This window comes from Platalea leucorodia (genome assembly GCF_965183815.1).
Source record: "Platalea leucorodia genome assembly, chromosome: Z".
In the NCBI taxonomy this organism is placed as follows: Eukaryota; Metazoa; Chordata; class Aves; order Pelecaniformes; family Threskiornithidae; genus Platalea; species Platalea leucorodia.
The window spans coordinates 77,597,116-77,614,054 of record NC_138858.1 but is presented as its reverse complement, the minus strand read 5'-3'; the positions used below and the strand labels follow the sequence as shown (position 1 = coordinate 77,614,054).

General features: G+C 43.4%; 1 protein-coding gene across 1 annotated transcript in view; it reads right to left on the bottom strand.

Moving 5' to 3' along the window:
• The window catches only part of SNX30 (sorting nexin family member 30), a 48,764-nt gene that overhangs the window by 19,038 nt on the left and 12,787 nt on the right, over positions 1 to 16,939 (bottom strand). Inside the window, exons 2-3 of the mRNA XM_082335819.1 lie at positions 9,137 to 9,325; positions 1,987 to 2,097 (exon numbers count right to left, since the gene is read on the bottom strand). Of these exons, the coding sequence (XP_082191945.1) occupies positions 1,987 to 2,097; positions 9,137 to 9,325 (300 nt within the window). The remainder of the gene's footprint in view (positions 1 to 1,986; positions 2,098 to 9,136; positions 9,326 to 16,939) is intronic.

Here is a 16,939-nt window from a genome sequence, read left to right as displayed (position 1 = left end):
GTCTTCCAGCTTAATAGTCTACTTTTCCCTGCTGTGACATGTGAGCAGAGTTCACTGCAGTCAGAAATGGCTTCAAGTACCCAAATAGCACCGTGCAAAGACAAGATCCTTGGCCATATGAGGCTTATCTTTCTAGTCTAGAGACAGATCTGAGAGCGTTTTTACTGTTGTTGAAAGAAGAGATTAGAATAAGTCTCAGATCATTTTAAAAAAGTAAAAATCAGTAACCAAAGAGATAAAAAGGAACCCATATTCAGTTTAGTTTGGGCTCGTAAGCATAGGCTATCATGACTCACTGCACTGAGAAGACACATCATTTGTTACAGGAAGATTTTAGGCAGAGTCACTATATCGAGATTAGGAAGGCAATCCCCTTTTGGTATTTGTTAGACAGAAAGCCTCCAGGGATTGCAGTATCTCCAGTTACAAATACAGATACTCTTAGACTGGCTTTAAGCATCCTTTCAGAATACACTGGAGTCACAGCGCACCTGCAACTGCCTTTAGCTTCTGTTTCCCATCTGCTTCTAGGAAATAAATACATAAAGTATTCAGCAATCTCCCACCATACCACTGCACAGAGGAGATTAATAGGAAATTCCATAACCGCCAACTTGTGCGCAGGCAAATAAAAGAGGGCAGCGCATACTTATGCTTCCAGATTTTCTAGAAGAGAGGCACTTAAGAGATTGCCTTGTTCTGCAGCCGGTTTCATGTCCGTATTAGAGCCACTTGTGCCAAATTTGCCGTTCTGTGTGCAACAAATTCCAGGTCACAGCAAAGCAGCTTGATTCCTTGGCTGTGACTCACCTTCTGCTACTAGACTATTATTTATTGCCTTGCAGCCTTCAGGCAGGACTGGCAGCCTGTTAGTACACTCAAGAATCTGTAGAAGCTTAACCTCGATAGTTCCAGCTGTTCAGAGAACAGGGAGGGAGAAAAGAGGGTCTGGGCAGCTAACACATTAATCTTATGTCTCCACCTTACCCTGGCAAGCTCACTCTCTCTCTTCTCTTCTCCCTACCTCTCAGTAAACATATTTGCTGCCCATTAGTCATGTCACATGATTTTGCAAAGTATTTCTTATCTTTGAGAGACTGAGCTATTATTCCACTTAGAGGCAAATCCCAGAGAAATTAAGGACTTAAACAGCTCTCTACCCTGGAACAGCGGAACTGAATACTTTTCACATAGCCTAGTCCTCGCTGAGGGAGGGAGAGCAGATAAACTTCCCCCTCCATCCCAAATGGGCAAGTTAAGGTATGCTACCAGTGTTGCTATTTCCCGACAATTGACCTCCTACAGGCCTTTTTGAATTTCTTTGTTCAAAAGAGCTGATGGTGGTGATCTCACAGGCTTCTTACTTTTTCACATCTTCTACAGCATGAGAAACAGACTCCTGAAGATCAGTATCAACCTCTTCATATCACATAAGGTGGTCAGACTGCCAGTTTCACTGACAAGAAGGGGTGCAGTAGTTTAGCTAATCTCATTAGCTAAAATTCTGCCTACTGAAGGCATGCAACAGCTACCAAGCCAGAGGCTAAGATTTGTAAGTCTGTGCTATTAAATGTTAACACAAACAGTTTTAAAATACTCTCTTTAAAAACAGCTCAAAAGGCAATCTTGAAAACTGACTGAGACTAGGACTTGAAGTACCTGTGTGGCTTTTCATAAGCCTCAGATACTTGGAAATCTAGATGTAATAACTGAGCAAACAGATGAAGCATATTCCTGCCCTACAGGAGGCTGCCAAAGCTCACCCCTCAGGTGTGCCACTCAAGAAAAGTCTAAGCTTCATAATCAGTCAAGAACGGGAAGCTCTTCCCACTCCACTAGAAGAGAATGAAGTACCGTATTTAAATCTAAATACTAGAAGAGAATGAAGTACTGTATTTAAATCTAAAGAGACATATCACCAAAATATCACCCTTGGAAGACAGATACAGAACTGTCCTTAATAGCAGATTCTTGCTTACTACCTACGGGAATGAGATGCGTGGGCTGAGACTCTTCCAGCTTGTTCCTCAACCAGTCGAAGTCTTGGTACCGCCGGCGGACAGAATACTCTGGCAAATCAAACTCTGCTCGTGTGGTCTGGAAAAGAAGAACAGGATACACTTAGTGTGCACCAAAACCTCTCACTTCAGAGCTTAGCAGCAAATGCAGTACAGCCATCACTGGCAAGGGTGAGGCCAGATAAGCCTTGCATGGGTACTCCATCACCAAAATCGTGTTTGCAGCCAGCATGAGAGGAAGATCCTCTGGCCTTTCAAGCAGTGGGAAAGCCAGCAACAAGAAAAATGATTACTTGGACCTGATGTGTTCTTAAGATCTATTCGTACTTCACTACATGTCGTGCTCAGGTAAACTTTAGGGCAGGAGTCTGTGCAGAGGAGAGTAGCGTGCACCCTGTTAATCTCGACAGTTACAAGTTTGTGGGGAAGACTGTATGAAATCTTCATTCCAAGGATGAGACTATTTTAGCCATCAAGAATTAAAAGCAAAGACATTTAATGACTTGTTTCTTTTATGACGTGCATTAACCATGGGTGAAAAAATGTTTCACCACTGCCCCGTATTCCAGAAGTGGCAGGCTTATTACACTCCTTCAAGGCTAAAAGATTAGAACATAAGCCATTGCTAGGTTTGCCGAAGGACTGTTGTTGATTCCTGAGAGGAAGAAACAAGTTTGTTTCCATTAAGTTCAGGTATGCCTGATTAGAGATATCAGTACATTAAGTTAAATCTTTAAAGTTTTCATTCTTTAGGGCAAGGAGTTAAACTTGCCATTAGAAGTTTGAGACAGAACGTAAGTACGCAGAGAAACTGTTGGCAAATGTTTTATCCAGTCCTGAAACAGTCCATAGCCTGGAAAGCTAACTGTGTGGTGCTGCTTGCACAGCACGAATTGCAACTGCCTAGAAGCACTAATGAAACTATGTACCAACTCAGAGTCTCTGCTAAAGAGCCTGGTATTGCAATAGCCCTGATTGGAAGGTAGATGTCCCTTACCATTATGTCCCACTGAGAAGCACAGCTCACAGAGAAGCCGAGAGAGCTACACTTAGTTACTCGCAGCATCAAGACCATCTTGCAATGAAAGTGCTCCAGTGCCAGCACACTGCATGTCTACAGCCAGACATCAAAACCACTGCATTCTGGGGAATGCACCAGCTCTCCTAGCTTTGAACTGGCACTGAGTCCAGCACTAGGTTACTTTGCTACTCCTAGCCGCTACAACTACCTGCTAAATTCCAGCAGAGATTTTCTATTTACTTCCAGACTGAGAGCAACTGCCACATATTTGGAGAGAGCCAAGTAGCAGCCTCTAAATGCAATCCACCTCTTCACTTGCTCTCTGGATGGCTCCAGCTCTTCAGCTACTGCACGTTACTCCCACCAATCCCCACTGGGGATCCCATACAAGTTCTATGCCAGAAATCTCTTTCTAGGGGGAAGCCAGCAGCCTTAACACACTATCAACAAAACAGTAGCTCTAGTATACTATAAACAGCATGCTAATGTGCGTGGTATTACCTACGAATGGTTTGGTTTCTAGAAAAGGAAGGCATAGAGAGACAGCAAAGAAGAAATCAAGCTCACCCTCTCCCATCTGCTAGCTGACCTGCTAGCTATGATAAGAGATACACATGTTAGTCCGTGGATTAACATAATGAATCCTCACCAATGGAGCAGTTGTGTTTGTAGATGAGGGACTACCAAGACATAGATATCCACTGCGGATTTGTGCTTTACTCAGCTACACCTCTGAGTAACACCAGCTTATTTAATGTGTTAGAGTGCCACACTATAACTGAAACTTCTGAGACTTCATATGAACCATTTTCACCTGTTTTGAGTAAGAGACTGAATGGCATTATGCTAGAACAAGATAATTCACACACATGTAGACAGCCCTCATCAGCCAGTGGTGCTGACTGCTTTGTTCTGCTAAAAGGGTAGCTATACCTCAGCCTTGCCGGAGATGACCTGAAATTAAAAAAAAAAAAAAAAAAAAAAAAAAAAGTAGGGAAAGTAGTAGGGAAAGCTTTTGTGAACTGGCTGTCACTGGCCAAAGGCCTCTTAACAGAGATCAGACAGTGAGTGACTGAGATGTATACATACTACAGTGTCTTATCCTGTAGCATAAGGATGAAGGTAAAGTCTCCCATCTGTTGGTGCTGAGAACCTTATTAACCACTATTCTGCTAACAGTCAAGGCAAACTGTATAGGTACTATTTAGTCTAGAAGCAGGAAAGCAGGATAAGTCCCAGTGCACAAACTTTACATTAGTTATCCTTCACCTCTAGCAAACTGCTCCTGCTGCCTTTACATCACAAGCAGATTTGCAAAGTTTTCCATATATCAGGTTTTGTTCATCAGAGGGAAGCAGATGAAAATACGTCATAGTCATCAGCATTTCAGTGCTTGCTGTACAGGCTGTCGAATCTACACAGCAAATAACTTTTCAAAGACTATTTGGCCAGAGCATAAGGGCCCTTCAAACTTTTAATGACACCTCACTAACACTGAAAGAATTTGGAGCTCAGATCAAACTGTTCATTAGCTTAGCACGAGTTACTTTTTCCAGACTGCAAACAAAAGGGAACAGGGTCTTGCCACTGTCCAGAGACGGCAAGTGAAATGTCTGTGGTTTTGACACAGTTGAATTCCTCCTGCTTTCTTAGTAGAATCAATAAATCTCATCTTGCAAGGACACGTGTCTCTCCCAAAGGAAGCTGAGAAACTTATGTGGCAGATCTCTACCTCCCAAAAAATAACGGGCAAGACATTTCCAGGGATTTCTTGAAGACTCCAGCACAGTTCCACTAAGTCAGCACTGCAGTATTCTGGACTCAGTTTTACTTGCTGGAAAGCAGGCAGGGTTACAGACAATTTTACCTCTGTTGTTGGAATAGTTTTGACTTGAAGCAATATTAAGGCAATCACCAAGTCTTGGTGTTGTGTAAGATTCTTGTCTTTCTTGAAAGGAGTTAGCAGCCAAACCTAAAGCTAGCCTGTGATGACTATGTGAAAGTATTTTTGTACCATAGTTCTAGTCTCTTACTCGCTACATGTGATCGTGGATTCCCCTCCATGTTATTATTAAATTTGAGGCAAAATCTTCAACTAGAAAAAGAGGAGAATGGCAGAGGGGGGAAGGGAGTAATGTCAGTGTTCTTAGTAGTTTATAGTTTCACTTGCCTCAAATAGTTTAGCCTGTTTGAAAAAGAGATCATAGCACTTACACCTGCTCCTCTCTAGGGATCAAGCTGTTTCATGTGCTCAGGTAATCTACCCAATGCATGCACTGTAAGCAGGAGGAGAATGACAGGAAAAAGAAAACAAGACCTCCACTTCAGTACTGACTGATTTGAAAGCCTCTCCCTTCAAGCCTGCAGAGTTACTGCATGACTCTGAGGAATGGCATACAGCTGTTCAGACCTCCATGGGAAAACGCACAGAAGGCGGCCTTGCCGTCCTAGAAAGTACAACAAAAGTGAAGTTAGAAGCACACTTACTTATGTTTCCCTCAGGAGAGATGACTACATAACACAAGGGTAAGCTTTATTTTCCCCCTCTCTCCTCAGAAAGATCTGCTTGATAAAACCCCTCTAGAGTGTACATCTGTCTATCTGAAGAGCAAAAAGGTGTATCATCAAGAACACCCAAGACATTTCAATTATCACAGCCAAGACCAACTAAATTCCAGCACCGGTTTCACTCACCTTTTTGGTTCCACTAGCCTCCACATATAAGAAAACTGCTGTTAGCAAGAAGACAGGCTATGAAAGAGTCAAGAGAGCTAGGTCTGAATCACTGTCCCCCTTACTTCGGGTATTCCCATTATGTTTTTTAAATGTGTTCATCCAGAAGACAGCCTGGGGAATGCCACCTGGCTCTTACTAGGAAGCTGTGAAAGCAGGGGCACAAGCAGGACCAAGTAAACTCTTAAGCTTTCTTCTCAGCTTGCTTCGCTGCAAGCCATTGTTTTGGATGAAATATTTTGGACCCTTCCTCAGCCACCACCACCACCACCACCTCTGCTGACAAAGGTACCAGTAGATGAGAAGTCTGGGGCATACCGCAAGACTTCTCTTTTTTGCTGTTATGGTGAAGGATCTTTCTAAAGAAAGGAAGAAAAACCACACAACACAAAAACAAGACTGTGGTCAGGTCACACTCTTCCCTACAGTGGTGTCCAGTCACAGCCACAAGCGCACATTACAGCACTAGCGATTACATTCCCCTGTTCCACCTAGTGATGCTGCTTTTCACACCAAGGAAGTCTTCAACATAACTCATTCTAGGACTTATGTTTATCCAAACCCTTGAGGTTCCAATAGCATTCCTCAGTGGAGAAAGAAAAAAAGCAGCCATCCCTGCCTCCTCATCCAGAGCCACCACCGAGACCCTTTCAGCCCTTTACAGGTCTCAAATCCCTCTCACACAAGGCTGCAAGGGAGGTGGTGGGTAGATATGACCTTACACTGATGACAGGAGCAAGGTCTGCTATAGAACTTTGACCTACAACCTGGAGGTGCAAGCATCAGCACTCACCACTATCTAGGGATTATTCCTGTGCAGCTTTTTTGCCATCTTTAATTACTGCTTTCAGCTACAATGGCTGATGCCAGGCTAATTGCCCAATCAAAGAGGCCTTGTCTGTATGGCAAGAATGAATCAGACCATTAATACTGTTAGTGTTCCAAACAGTCTTTTTTTTTTAAAAATGAGAGATAGTGCTAGAGGTGCTGACCCTAGAAGTTAGCCTGAAGTTTACAAGAATAATAAACCCGAAGAGGTGAGGCTTCCGTGGTAACTGATAAGAATAAATTATACACTGTTTCACAATAGTATTGCTATGATATAGCAGATATATGGGCTACAGTGAAATCCCAAATAAAACAAGTATTAACAGACAGGCAGGCAGATATGCAAAATCTGAAGTACAGGATGATTTTTTTTTTCTTTTTAATTAAAAAAAGACACAGTTGGGTAATACATCTGATCTAAACACTACAGGCTAGGGGAGGAGTGGCTGGAGAGCTGCCTGGCAGAAAAGGACCTGAGGGTGTTGGCTGACAGCCAGCTGAACACGAGCCAGCAGTGTGCTCAGGTGGCCAAGAAGGCCAATGGCATCCTGGCTTGTATCAGGAATAGTGTGGCCAGCAGGACCAGGGAGGTGATAGTGCCCCTGTACTCGGCACTGGTGAGGCCGCACCTCGAGTACTGTGTTCAGTTTTGGGCCCCTCACTACAAGAAGGACGTCGAGGTGCTGGAGCGTGTCCAGAGAAGGGCAACGAAGCTGGTGAAGGGTCTGGAGCACAAGTCTTATGAGGAGCGGCTGAGGGAGCTGGAGTTGTTTAGCCTGCAGAAGCGGAGGCTGAGGGGAGACCTTATTGCTGTCTACAGCTACCTGAAAGGAGGCTGTAGCGAGGTGGGGGTCGGTCTCTTATCCCTAGTAACAAGCGATAGGACGAGAGGAAACGGCCTCAAGCTGCGCCAGGGGAGGTTTAGGTTGGATATCAGGAAAAGCTTCTTCACTGAAAGGGTGGTCAGGCACTGGAACAGGCTGCCCAGGGAAGTGGTTGGGTCTCCGTCCCTGAAGGTATTTAAAAGACGGGCAGATGTGGTGCTTGAGGACATGGTTTAGTGGTGGACTTGGCAGTGCTAGGTTAACGGTTGGACTCGATGATCTTAAGGGTCTTTTCCAACCTTAACGATTCTATGAAATATGGTGAATACCCATGCTCCAGAGTTCTGCTTTAAGAAGGAAGGGAACCCTTGTATGAACACAGGTTTCCAAGTGGAGGAACGTTATTAGGGCGCCATTCCATAGAGATGTTTTATCTTTACAGAATAATCGGGTCTTAATTTAAGGGAGAAACAACTTTAGCCAATTTTAGCCATTTGCCTGTGGAAGGTTGCATCTCATTTTGTGCTTCCTATTCCTTCTGATTATGTAACAGCTGAAGGCTAAGTTGCTCCAAGTAGAAAGGTTTCCTACAATATTTCTTAGCATTTTCTAGTAGTTAAGATACAGCATTTCTTGCAAGATTAAGACACTTAGAACAACAAAGAATGGCAGGCCTACGTTAAGTGTGCAGTAAGAGGTAGCTACTATTTTAGAGTAATCACATTTTTTCCTGTGCAGCCTGAAACGGGAACTTTGGAGTAGACATTTTGAAAAAAACTATCTGTGGCCTGTAAAGGTTCCCTCATCTCAAAGGAAAATATTCTCTCCAGTACATAGTGCCATCTAAGTAGGCCAGAGGAACGTTAATCTTTTCGGACAAGTGGATCAAGTATATTCCTAGTAAAGTTAGTGAAGACTTTTTGCCTTAGGTAACAACAAGTGCCCAAAACAGGTGTCAACATCACCTAGGAGCTGATGCTGATGAGAATAAGCTGGTTAACAGAAATCAACGTTCCAGTTGTGAGCGCAGTGGACTTTTCAGATCACTTTTCCTATTAATGTAATTAGATTGCATTAATTATTGAATTACAACACATGCTGAAAAAAATCTCTAGCATATTTCTTTTGGCAGGCAGTAGCATTCTTAGGCTACTTAGTTTTAGCAGCAGCTATACAGCCTTCTGTACCAACAACTACATGGAAACTAGTTTACAGTTGAGGATCAAGATTATGATTTAGGTAAATGGCTGATAGAGGAAGTGTGGTAAACACGTAAAGCAACAAGCTTAAAGCACTTCAGAAAAGGACAGACACAAAACGTGAGATGATTAACAGTGAATCAGCAACAAAGTACATGCCCCTTCAGGGGAAGTAACTCAAACCAAATGGGTGTCAGATTATTTTATATGAACAGACTTTCAAGTTAATGAAAAAAACTGGCCCTGCAAATTTACAAACAGTTCTATTTAAGAGTCAGAAACAAAAGTCTAAGTTGACATGTTAGAAGTTTTGCATAGGTTCATATACTGAAGTAGTAACAGTTCTGCTAAAAGAAGTCACACCTTCAACACATCCACAAGGTACTGAAAGACACTAAGTTCTTGTCCTTAAGATAAGGAAATACAATGCAAGGCATATATGTCCTGAACATGCCCTAAAAGAAAACTCTCCAAAGAAGAATGTACTAGGGAAAGGAGAATGTTGCTTTGTACCTTTGTTGTAACCCTGTATGTGATATATGTCTCCATGGTGCACACGTGTTTTTTGGGATCATCAACGGTAACAAAGAGGTCTCTAGTTTCCCCATCCAAGTCATCATCCAGCTGCAGTCTGTTGAGGAGAGATGAGGAGGAGGCTGGGCTGGAAGTGTCCACAGGTGTGCCATTGGGTAGACTGAGATCCTGTATCAGAGAGAAAAAAACAGCAGGTTTTTAATAAGTGAACAGATTCACTGTAAAGCACAGTATTCTCAAAGATGCCACTGACAAGCTTCATTGATATATTACAAGAGCTATTTATTTCAGCAGCTCCAAGGATCACGCTCTTCCAGGATACCTGGGCAATCCCCTAAGGTCTGGGCTTTGAGCATTAGGTTGTTCTACTGGTCCACAAGCTGAAGAGAAAGCACATTACCAACATACCTCCCCTTAGTATGGTGCAACCTGTTTTCTATTCATAAGGAAGTAGAAGTATTGCTGAACCAACAGTTCCTGGCGAGACTGAACCAACTTAGACTCTAAAAACAAAACAGCTAGGCAAATCAAAAGACCTACTTATAAGACAGGCTTCAGGCAAAGTGGCAACAGTCCATTTGACTGGAATGCAGTCAGCCTTCACCTCTGGAGACTCCTACTGTAGAGGAAGGAGAGCAAACTTGTATCAGAGGCTTCCCATCCAGTCCATTAACTTTCAAACATGCTGACAGCAGTCAGACTGAATTGCCACCACTGCACTACAGGACAGTCACAGATCATACACTCCAGCACCAGTGTCTATGCACACCTCCCTTTTGGAGTCCTAAGGCCAATGAAAACACTGTGTTTTGCTTGGAGAGGTCCTCGTTCCAATCCTCACAACTCCAAGAGTATCATCCAGTGCCTAGGGAAGACAGAGGCTTAAAAGAACCAGCAAGTGGTTACTTTAGGAAGAGATGCACAAGGGTTTGGGAAGTCTGTAATGCATTGAATCAGCAGCAGCAGGGGAAAAAAAAAAAAAAAAACAAACCCACAACTTTATAGCCAACTTGGTACATTTCCACACCTTTGAGTCTCACACTTTGATACAGACCAACTACTCCATACAGCTAGTGGTTACTCCACTTTGCTCTGCTCTGGTTTTGTAGCAGAGGGAGCTAACAGCATGTGACAAGTTGTACAATATGTAGGAACATCAACGGTATTTGAAAGTCCCAAAGATCCCTGGCTCTTCTTTTCAGAAAAGAGAGGAGTTTATTAGTTTGTTTGTTTTAACTAGTAGCACAGGAATAGTTTTATCCACAGAGTATTTCCCTTGTAAGGACAAAGGTTCCTCTGGCTGGTAGACAGAGAAACACCACTACAGCCAAGCAGCACATTAACTAGAAGTGCTTTAGCTTTAGAATTACTGCTTAGCCCCAGCTTCACGAAGTCTTTAAGTGACTGAATGAAATGTATAATCTTAGGAAAACAATCCTGTTTGGGTAAGATCCTCTTTGTCCATCAGTACTCCTTATGCAACTGTGGTTTATGTTCCAGCTGGACAAGGGTAGTCCCTGTCTTCAAAAGAAGTCCTCCTTTGTTCAAGGGTTCAGAATTACAGGTGAGAGCTTCAAGTTAAAGCTACTTCCGAAGGTCTGCCTTTGGCAATGGCTAAGAACAGGGCTAAGTTCCTACCAGTCTTTGCACAAACCCATCATGGGAATACTGGGATTTTACAGACAGCCCTGTGCCTGCTGCAGTCCTGCAGAACTGTGGTAGTACTACTCTTCACCTTGAGGACTGCCTTATGAAGTAGAGAGAATAAAGCTTCAGCCTAAACATTTTGGGAAAGGGGTGATCTAAACTATTGTCCACTAACAGAGACGTTAGATGCATTCTCCCAGCTAATGCTCGGAAGTGGTTGCGAAAAGATGAGAGGTTTCAGATTTAACTGGCAAGTGAGCAAGAATTGGAAGGTAGGCACTCAAATGCTCTCTTCAGAGGGCAAAAGAGCAGGATTGAGCATGGCACCACTTGCCAGCTCATACATGAGGTTGACAGCTTGAACTACACAAGCATCTGGCTCAGACTCAACATAGGAGGAGCGTGTACAACAGGAAGAAGCAATGCTACAATAACTCAGCAGATAAGGAGTTCTTTAATACAAACAGAATAAGCAGGAGACAGGATAAGATTAGCAACAGGAGATGGCTTCAGAAAATCTGCGGTTTAGCTAGACAGGAGAATTTGGCTGAGCAGAGTAAAGAGCAAAGCAAACCCTGGGACATCACAGTAGCTGTAGACAAATCTGTTCCTGTTTCCAAAAGGAAAAGACAGCTCTTCATTGCCCATGTGCAATAAGCATTAGTATAAGACAAGTTGTGCCAAAACTGCAGCCAGTCAAATTCTAAGCTTCCTGTATGGAAATGAATTAACTTGCGGAAACAGCTTAAGCCTGGTTGCACAGGAGATCTCAAAAGCTTGTAACAAAACCCTTCCAAAAGACAGCTTAAAGAATACTATGGAATCTGCTTAAAATATGAAAACTCTGCATCAAGGTGTCAGAACAACTGGAGGAAGGACCAAAGATGGAGCTTGCAGCCACTTGCATGAAGTTCATGACTTTCCTCACCAATTCTGTTTGGAGATAACAATATCATACTAGCACATCTTGCACTTTATAAGCAGGGCAGAGCTTTGTAAAGGCTGGAGTCCGCTTCCATCTACTCGAGTGTGTTCTTATAGTTATGGGTCCTGTGGAATGTCTCAGGTCTTAAAATAAAGGCTGTGATAGTTTTACCTGATCTCAGCCTTGGATGAAACACCACAATCTAGATCAAGTAAAGCTTCTAGACCAACTCTGGTTAGAAGCAGGAGGACTGCTAGCTGTGGCGGGGGGAAAACACAGAGAATGTACACACCAAAAGCACTGCTATGCTGGACTGCCTCATCTGCAAGGGCAGAACCCTCCCCTGGCAGTCACAGCTGGCATCACGCCCTGCTACTTGGCTAGTTTTCAGCAGTTGAAGGCTGAGTTAGAAGCTAACTATTTGTCCTTCTTAATGGCTGGAGCCTCCTAGCTAACTGCACAAGGAACAATGCTTATGACTGCTGAACCTTCGTTTAACAGTAAGCAAAATCAGTTTGCTGAAGTCTTATGCTATTGCTAGAAAGTGGTAGGCTTTGAAGTGTCACAGCAGATGGCCTAGCAATCTAAGTTGTCTCAGGCTGTAATCCTTTCAGCAGAGCACCTCCTCATCATGTTAATTGGCACTAGGTTTCTTCCATGGCACTTGAAGGTTTTGCAGTTTGGGAAGCAAGACTGCATTATCTGTTCTAGTCTGCTTTTACCACAGAAAGAGGAGTATGTCCTGCAGAGCCTAGCAGGAAAGGAGATCTGCAGCCTTCTGCGTTTCTGCCTGTCAGTGTAGTTATCATACCCACAAGCATCTGAAATACTGACTAGTATTAATTGTTTTATGTAACAAAGAGTCTCACTCAGTGCCAGGGACTCATGCATCAGCTTCACCTTTAGTGCATCAAGTAGCTGCTCATCCACTGTTTTAAGTACCTATCTGCATTATCAGAGATCATCACAGTCCCAGTCCCAGCAGGTATCTACTGCTCACAAAACTCTTCACAGAAAAAAAAGCCTTTTTGTCACAGCACCTGTTACTCACAGTACAGTCAGCCTGCCATGAATCTGAGCAGTCCCACAGCAGGGAGGAGGGAAGGCTGCTTCTGGCAGCCAGGCAGAGGCATGGAGGACAGGTTCTGTCAAAACATTCTTTAAGGTTTAGCAAGTATCCATGAAGACTTCCTCAAGTTTCAAAGCTTTTTCTAAAGTACAGAGCAAAAATCCTTAGCCGCTGTTGCTCAGGCCAGTCTCATAGCTTTGTCACCTGCTGAAGAAGGCCGGGTGAAGGTTTAGCAAGGCCTGGATCCCAACCTATAGCAGAAATAGCATGACATTCAGATGTTCAGGTTCATGATCTACTGGTTAAGCACTAGGCTTTTGTGCGCAGCTGTACAATCACCTACAGGCAAACTCTTCACACATTCCTACGGAGTTTGTAGGATTCCTCAAGACACCCAAAATTATGGGTACATGAGATTAGATGACTCTAGCAGCACAAGTTTAGTTTCCTACAGTGCAGAACAAGTGGGAACTAACTGTCTGTGTGGGAAATGCATGAGCCCTGCCAACTATGCAGGCTGCTATCTGGTAAGGAAGCAGCTTCACATTCTTTTGTTGTATTATGCAGTCCAAACACCTTGACTGGTTAGCCTGACCAGAAACAGATACTAAATCTACCAAGAAGTTCACTTCATCCAAGTTTAAAATTCAGCTGAATTTCATAAACTTGAAGTCTGCATGTGAGATGCAAAATGAGTTGGGAATTTTCCAGCTGATGTCATCTTCTCCCTCCTTCATTCTCCCAGGAGATTTTCCAAGACTCTGGATTTACAGAGCAGCTTGGATCCACATAAAGTAAAACCTCAGGAGCTTGGTATTCAGTCTTCTGGATGGCAGCCTCTCCCAATGGAGCAGTATACACCACAGAAAGCATCCAGGATTCAACCCTTGAAGGCTAAAAAAGGGTCTAAAATTCTGTAGCTATTGGCTCATTGTCAAGTGAAGATCATGCAGTCTCCTACTGAGTTAAGCGCAGCTTAATACTGAATACTGCAGCTTCTACAAAGTGAATGTTAGTTTTCACCTATCCTGCCTTAACAACTGTACAGCTTAAGCTGATAGCTTTGCTATCTAAGCAGCAGCCCACGAAGGAAGTGGCAGAGGTAGTTCAGCGAGGTCTTCCAAGTACAGATAAGCTCATCTCGGGAAGGGGTTAGCCTGAAACCACCTGATGTTGCAAGCACATTGCTCTCATTCAACAAGTATTAGATGACAGTAAGAGACATTTAGAAATGTTGCTGTTTAGAGGCAAGTGGTGCACTTAACCCCAAATATCCCTGCCTAACTCAGGGACCTCCCAGCCAGGCCTGTACTACTCCTAGAGCCTCACTGCTTTGCTTCTGAAATGCAGAGTGCTGTACCTTTCTCCTTGAGTTTCAAGGTGTTCCATTGCTTTTTGCCATCCATTTCCCAGAGAGACACAACCACAGATACAGTCATGTCAAGGGGACAACAATTCTACCCAAGGACTGCAGCTGCTTTCTGGAACAGTCTTACCTTTGTATTTTCGGTACATGACAATAAGCCATTGCAGAATTGCTGCTGGTGACTGGAAAACTAAAGTTATTTAGATGTAAATACTCCCAAGAACACAATAAAAGCTTGCATTAACTTGGCTTTCACAGACCTGTTCACAGCACTACTTGTCTCATTCCAGCAAGTTTTGAAAGCAAGTATTTTTTGTTTATAGAGTCCTCTGCCACCGGCCTGTACAGGTCAGCTCTGCGTAGAAAGAGAAAGCACCTTTCCATCGTCCAGTCCATCTAGATCAGTTCATCTGTCACTGACAACATAGTATCCTATTAGAAGATCTCACTGAGCATCTGTATAGTGAAATCTCAGTCTGCACAAGACTATTATCCAATACCAGCTGCAGACAAATACCTAAACTTCTCTTCAGATACAGAACAAGGGAAGAAAAGGCATTTGCTTCCCCTTTATACATGGCCAGTTTCATTCTCTACCAGGCATCAGCATCATACTTTGTTTACTACAGGTCACCTTTGTTTCCCCACATATATCTGAGCTAGATGTGAGATACTGCATGTCCCCTCCTCTCACACTTGTCTTTGGGCAGCTACTTTAAGGCAAGAGTGACTGAAGTGGGGATCCAGACTGCAGAGAAGGTGGAATGCTCTGGACACAGCAGGGAAGGGAGGATAAGAAGGCAGTCTTCCTTTACAAAGTTTAAAAAAAAAAAACAAAACAAAAAACCAAAACCACCACAGTTAACAAACTCCAAAAACCATATTCATTCCCAGGAGGAAGCACCACATTTCTACACTGATCCACAGACAGTGCTAAGCTGTAGTTTGACAAGAACTGTGAGAATCAACTTTTAAGGCTGGACCTACCCTCCTGGGAAAGGGTGAGTGGTTACACGCACATCAGCTCCTGACATCCTTCTCCATTAATGGGAAGAAGAGTACAATACGTGTGGGTGTACTCACAAGGAACAAGATTCTCTCAGAAGAGGTCAGTGTTTTCCACTATATTAATCATCCAGAATCAGACTGCAAGGTGGAGGCTATTTTAAGAGCAATACAGACTAAGCTCAAATCAGAAGCAATTCTTCTTGCTCGTACCTGGAAATGTGTCAGCAGAGGAGGGACAGGGCTGGGTGTTGAGGACACAAGCCCAGATTTTTACTTCCTAGCCCTGGAGGGTATTGTGCAACAAGTCTGTGGGCCCTGCAGTGTTGGGCAAAAAGCCCCTAACTCTAATGGGGCATGCATACCACACCTGGTCCAAGCCTCACCTCTACAGTTTCAGCAGTACCACTGGTATTCTACCCACATAACCAAAAAGCCACTAGATAAAGACTGGATCAATTTGCTCTCAGGATATTTTAAATAGGTGTCAGAGTACAGCACGCTGCCAAGCCATGAGTCTGATGACTTTGTTCTGGAGTTCATCACTCGAACTAGTGTTTCTGCTACGTAGGTCAGAGTTGCCTGGAGACAGACTCCCCAGTATCCCTGAAAAAATAAGAATTTCAGATGCAGCAGCTGATTGTAACAGCATACAGTTTGGTACCACTCAAGACCTGGGTGCATTCTTGCTTATAAAGGCATCATATTTGGAACAGTGTTTCTTGGCATTTTGGCTGGACAGAGAAAACACTGGAACAAGCTTCACAGAGACACTACATGACTGACATGAGCACTTTCCAAGCCTTCTCATGCAGGTCATGGGATTCCCACCTCTTTCCTGAGGCTAACAGCTAAGTTTTACAGGATGGATTATTTCACTTTGTGGTTTGTCTTCCCATAAGTCATCACAGTTAAGCTAACCAAAGCAAGAACGTGGGCACAGAAGCGTTTCCTGCAAACAGCATTTTCAGCAAGAGCAATAAGCCATCTCCTACCTCTGTTGCTGAAGTCTTCAGGGACTCAACTACAATACGGCTCAGTTTCAGCCTTCCTCTGCACGGGGGTAAAGGGGAGTGTCACAAGAAGGTGTCAAGTACCACGTCAGACCATCTGTTCATACAGTCTGGCTACATGTCTGTCTTTTCACAGAGTCCGTAACAGGGTGGCCTCTTTTCCTAGTCTGGAAGGAGCACTGTGCAATATCACACTAAAGCTAAACGTGGTTCAGGTTACACTCTAAAAATGAGGATCATGAGTGGCATCTCACAGATGCTTTACAGCAGTTAAGACAAGTCCTTCAATATTAGTAATAAACCACATTATTGTGCTACTTTGTGCACACAGGTCAAAAGGCTTTGGGGGCCGGGCATTTGGCAAATGATATGGGTTGTTATTTGGAGCAGACATTAATTAGGCAAAATGTAAAGAGATAAGACATACTTTTGTCTTACTAACTCTCACTAACCTGACATGTACTTCCCTGTATCCTTCGAACAGGAAGGAAAGTGCGAGGAGTAACTGGATGCTTGCCACATCTTATAGCTCCCTTACTGTGGCAAGGTATTTTAAATGCAGAGATGTATTTTAACACGTCCGCAGGATGAACTGTTCTCTTGGAAGAAAAAGTCGCAGATCCAAGGTTAGCTTCTACATCTGTTTACGAAGCACTAGAGTCCTCACAGAAAGCTTTATCTATCTTCCTAAGCAAAAAGCTAGTCTGGCAAGTGTTCAGCAAGACTAATTCAGTTATGTTTAAGCTGTAAAAAGTAG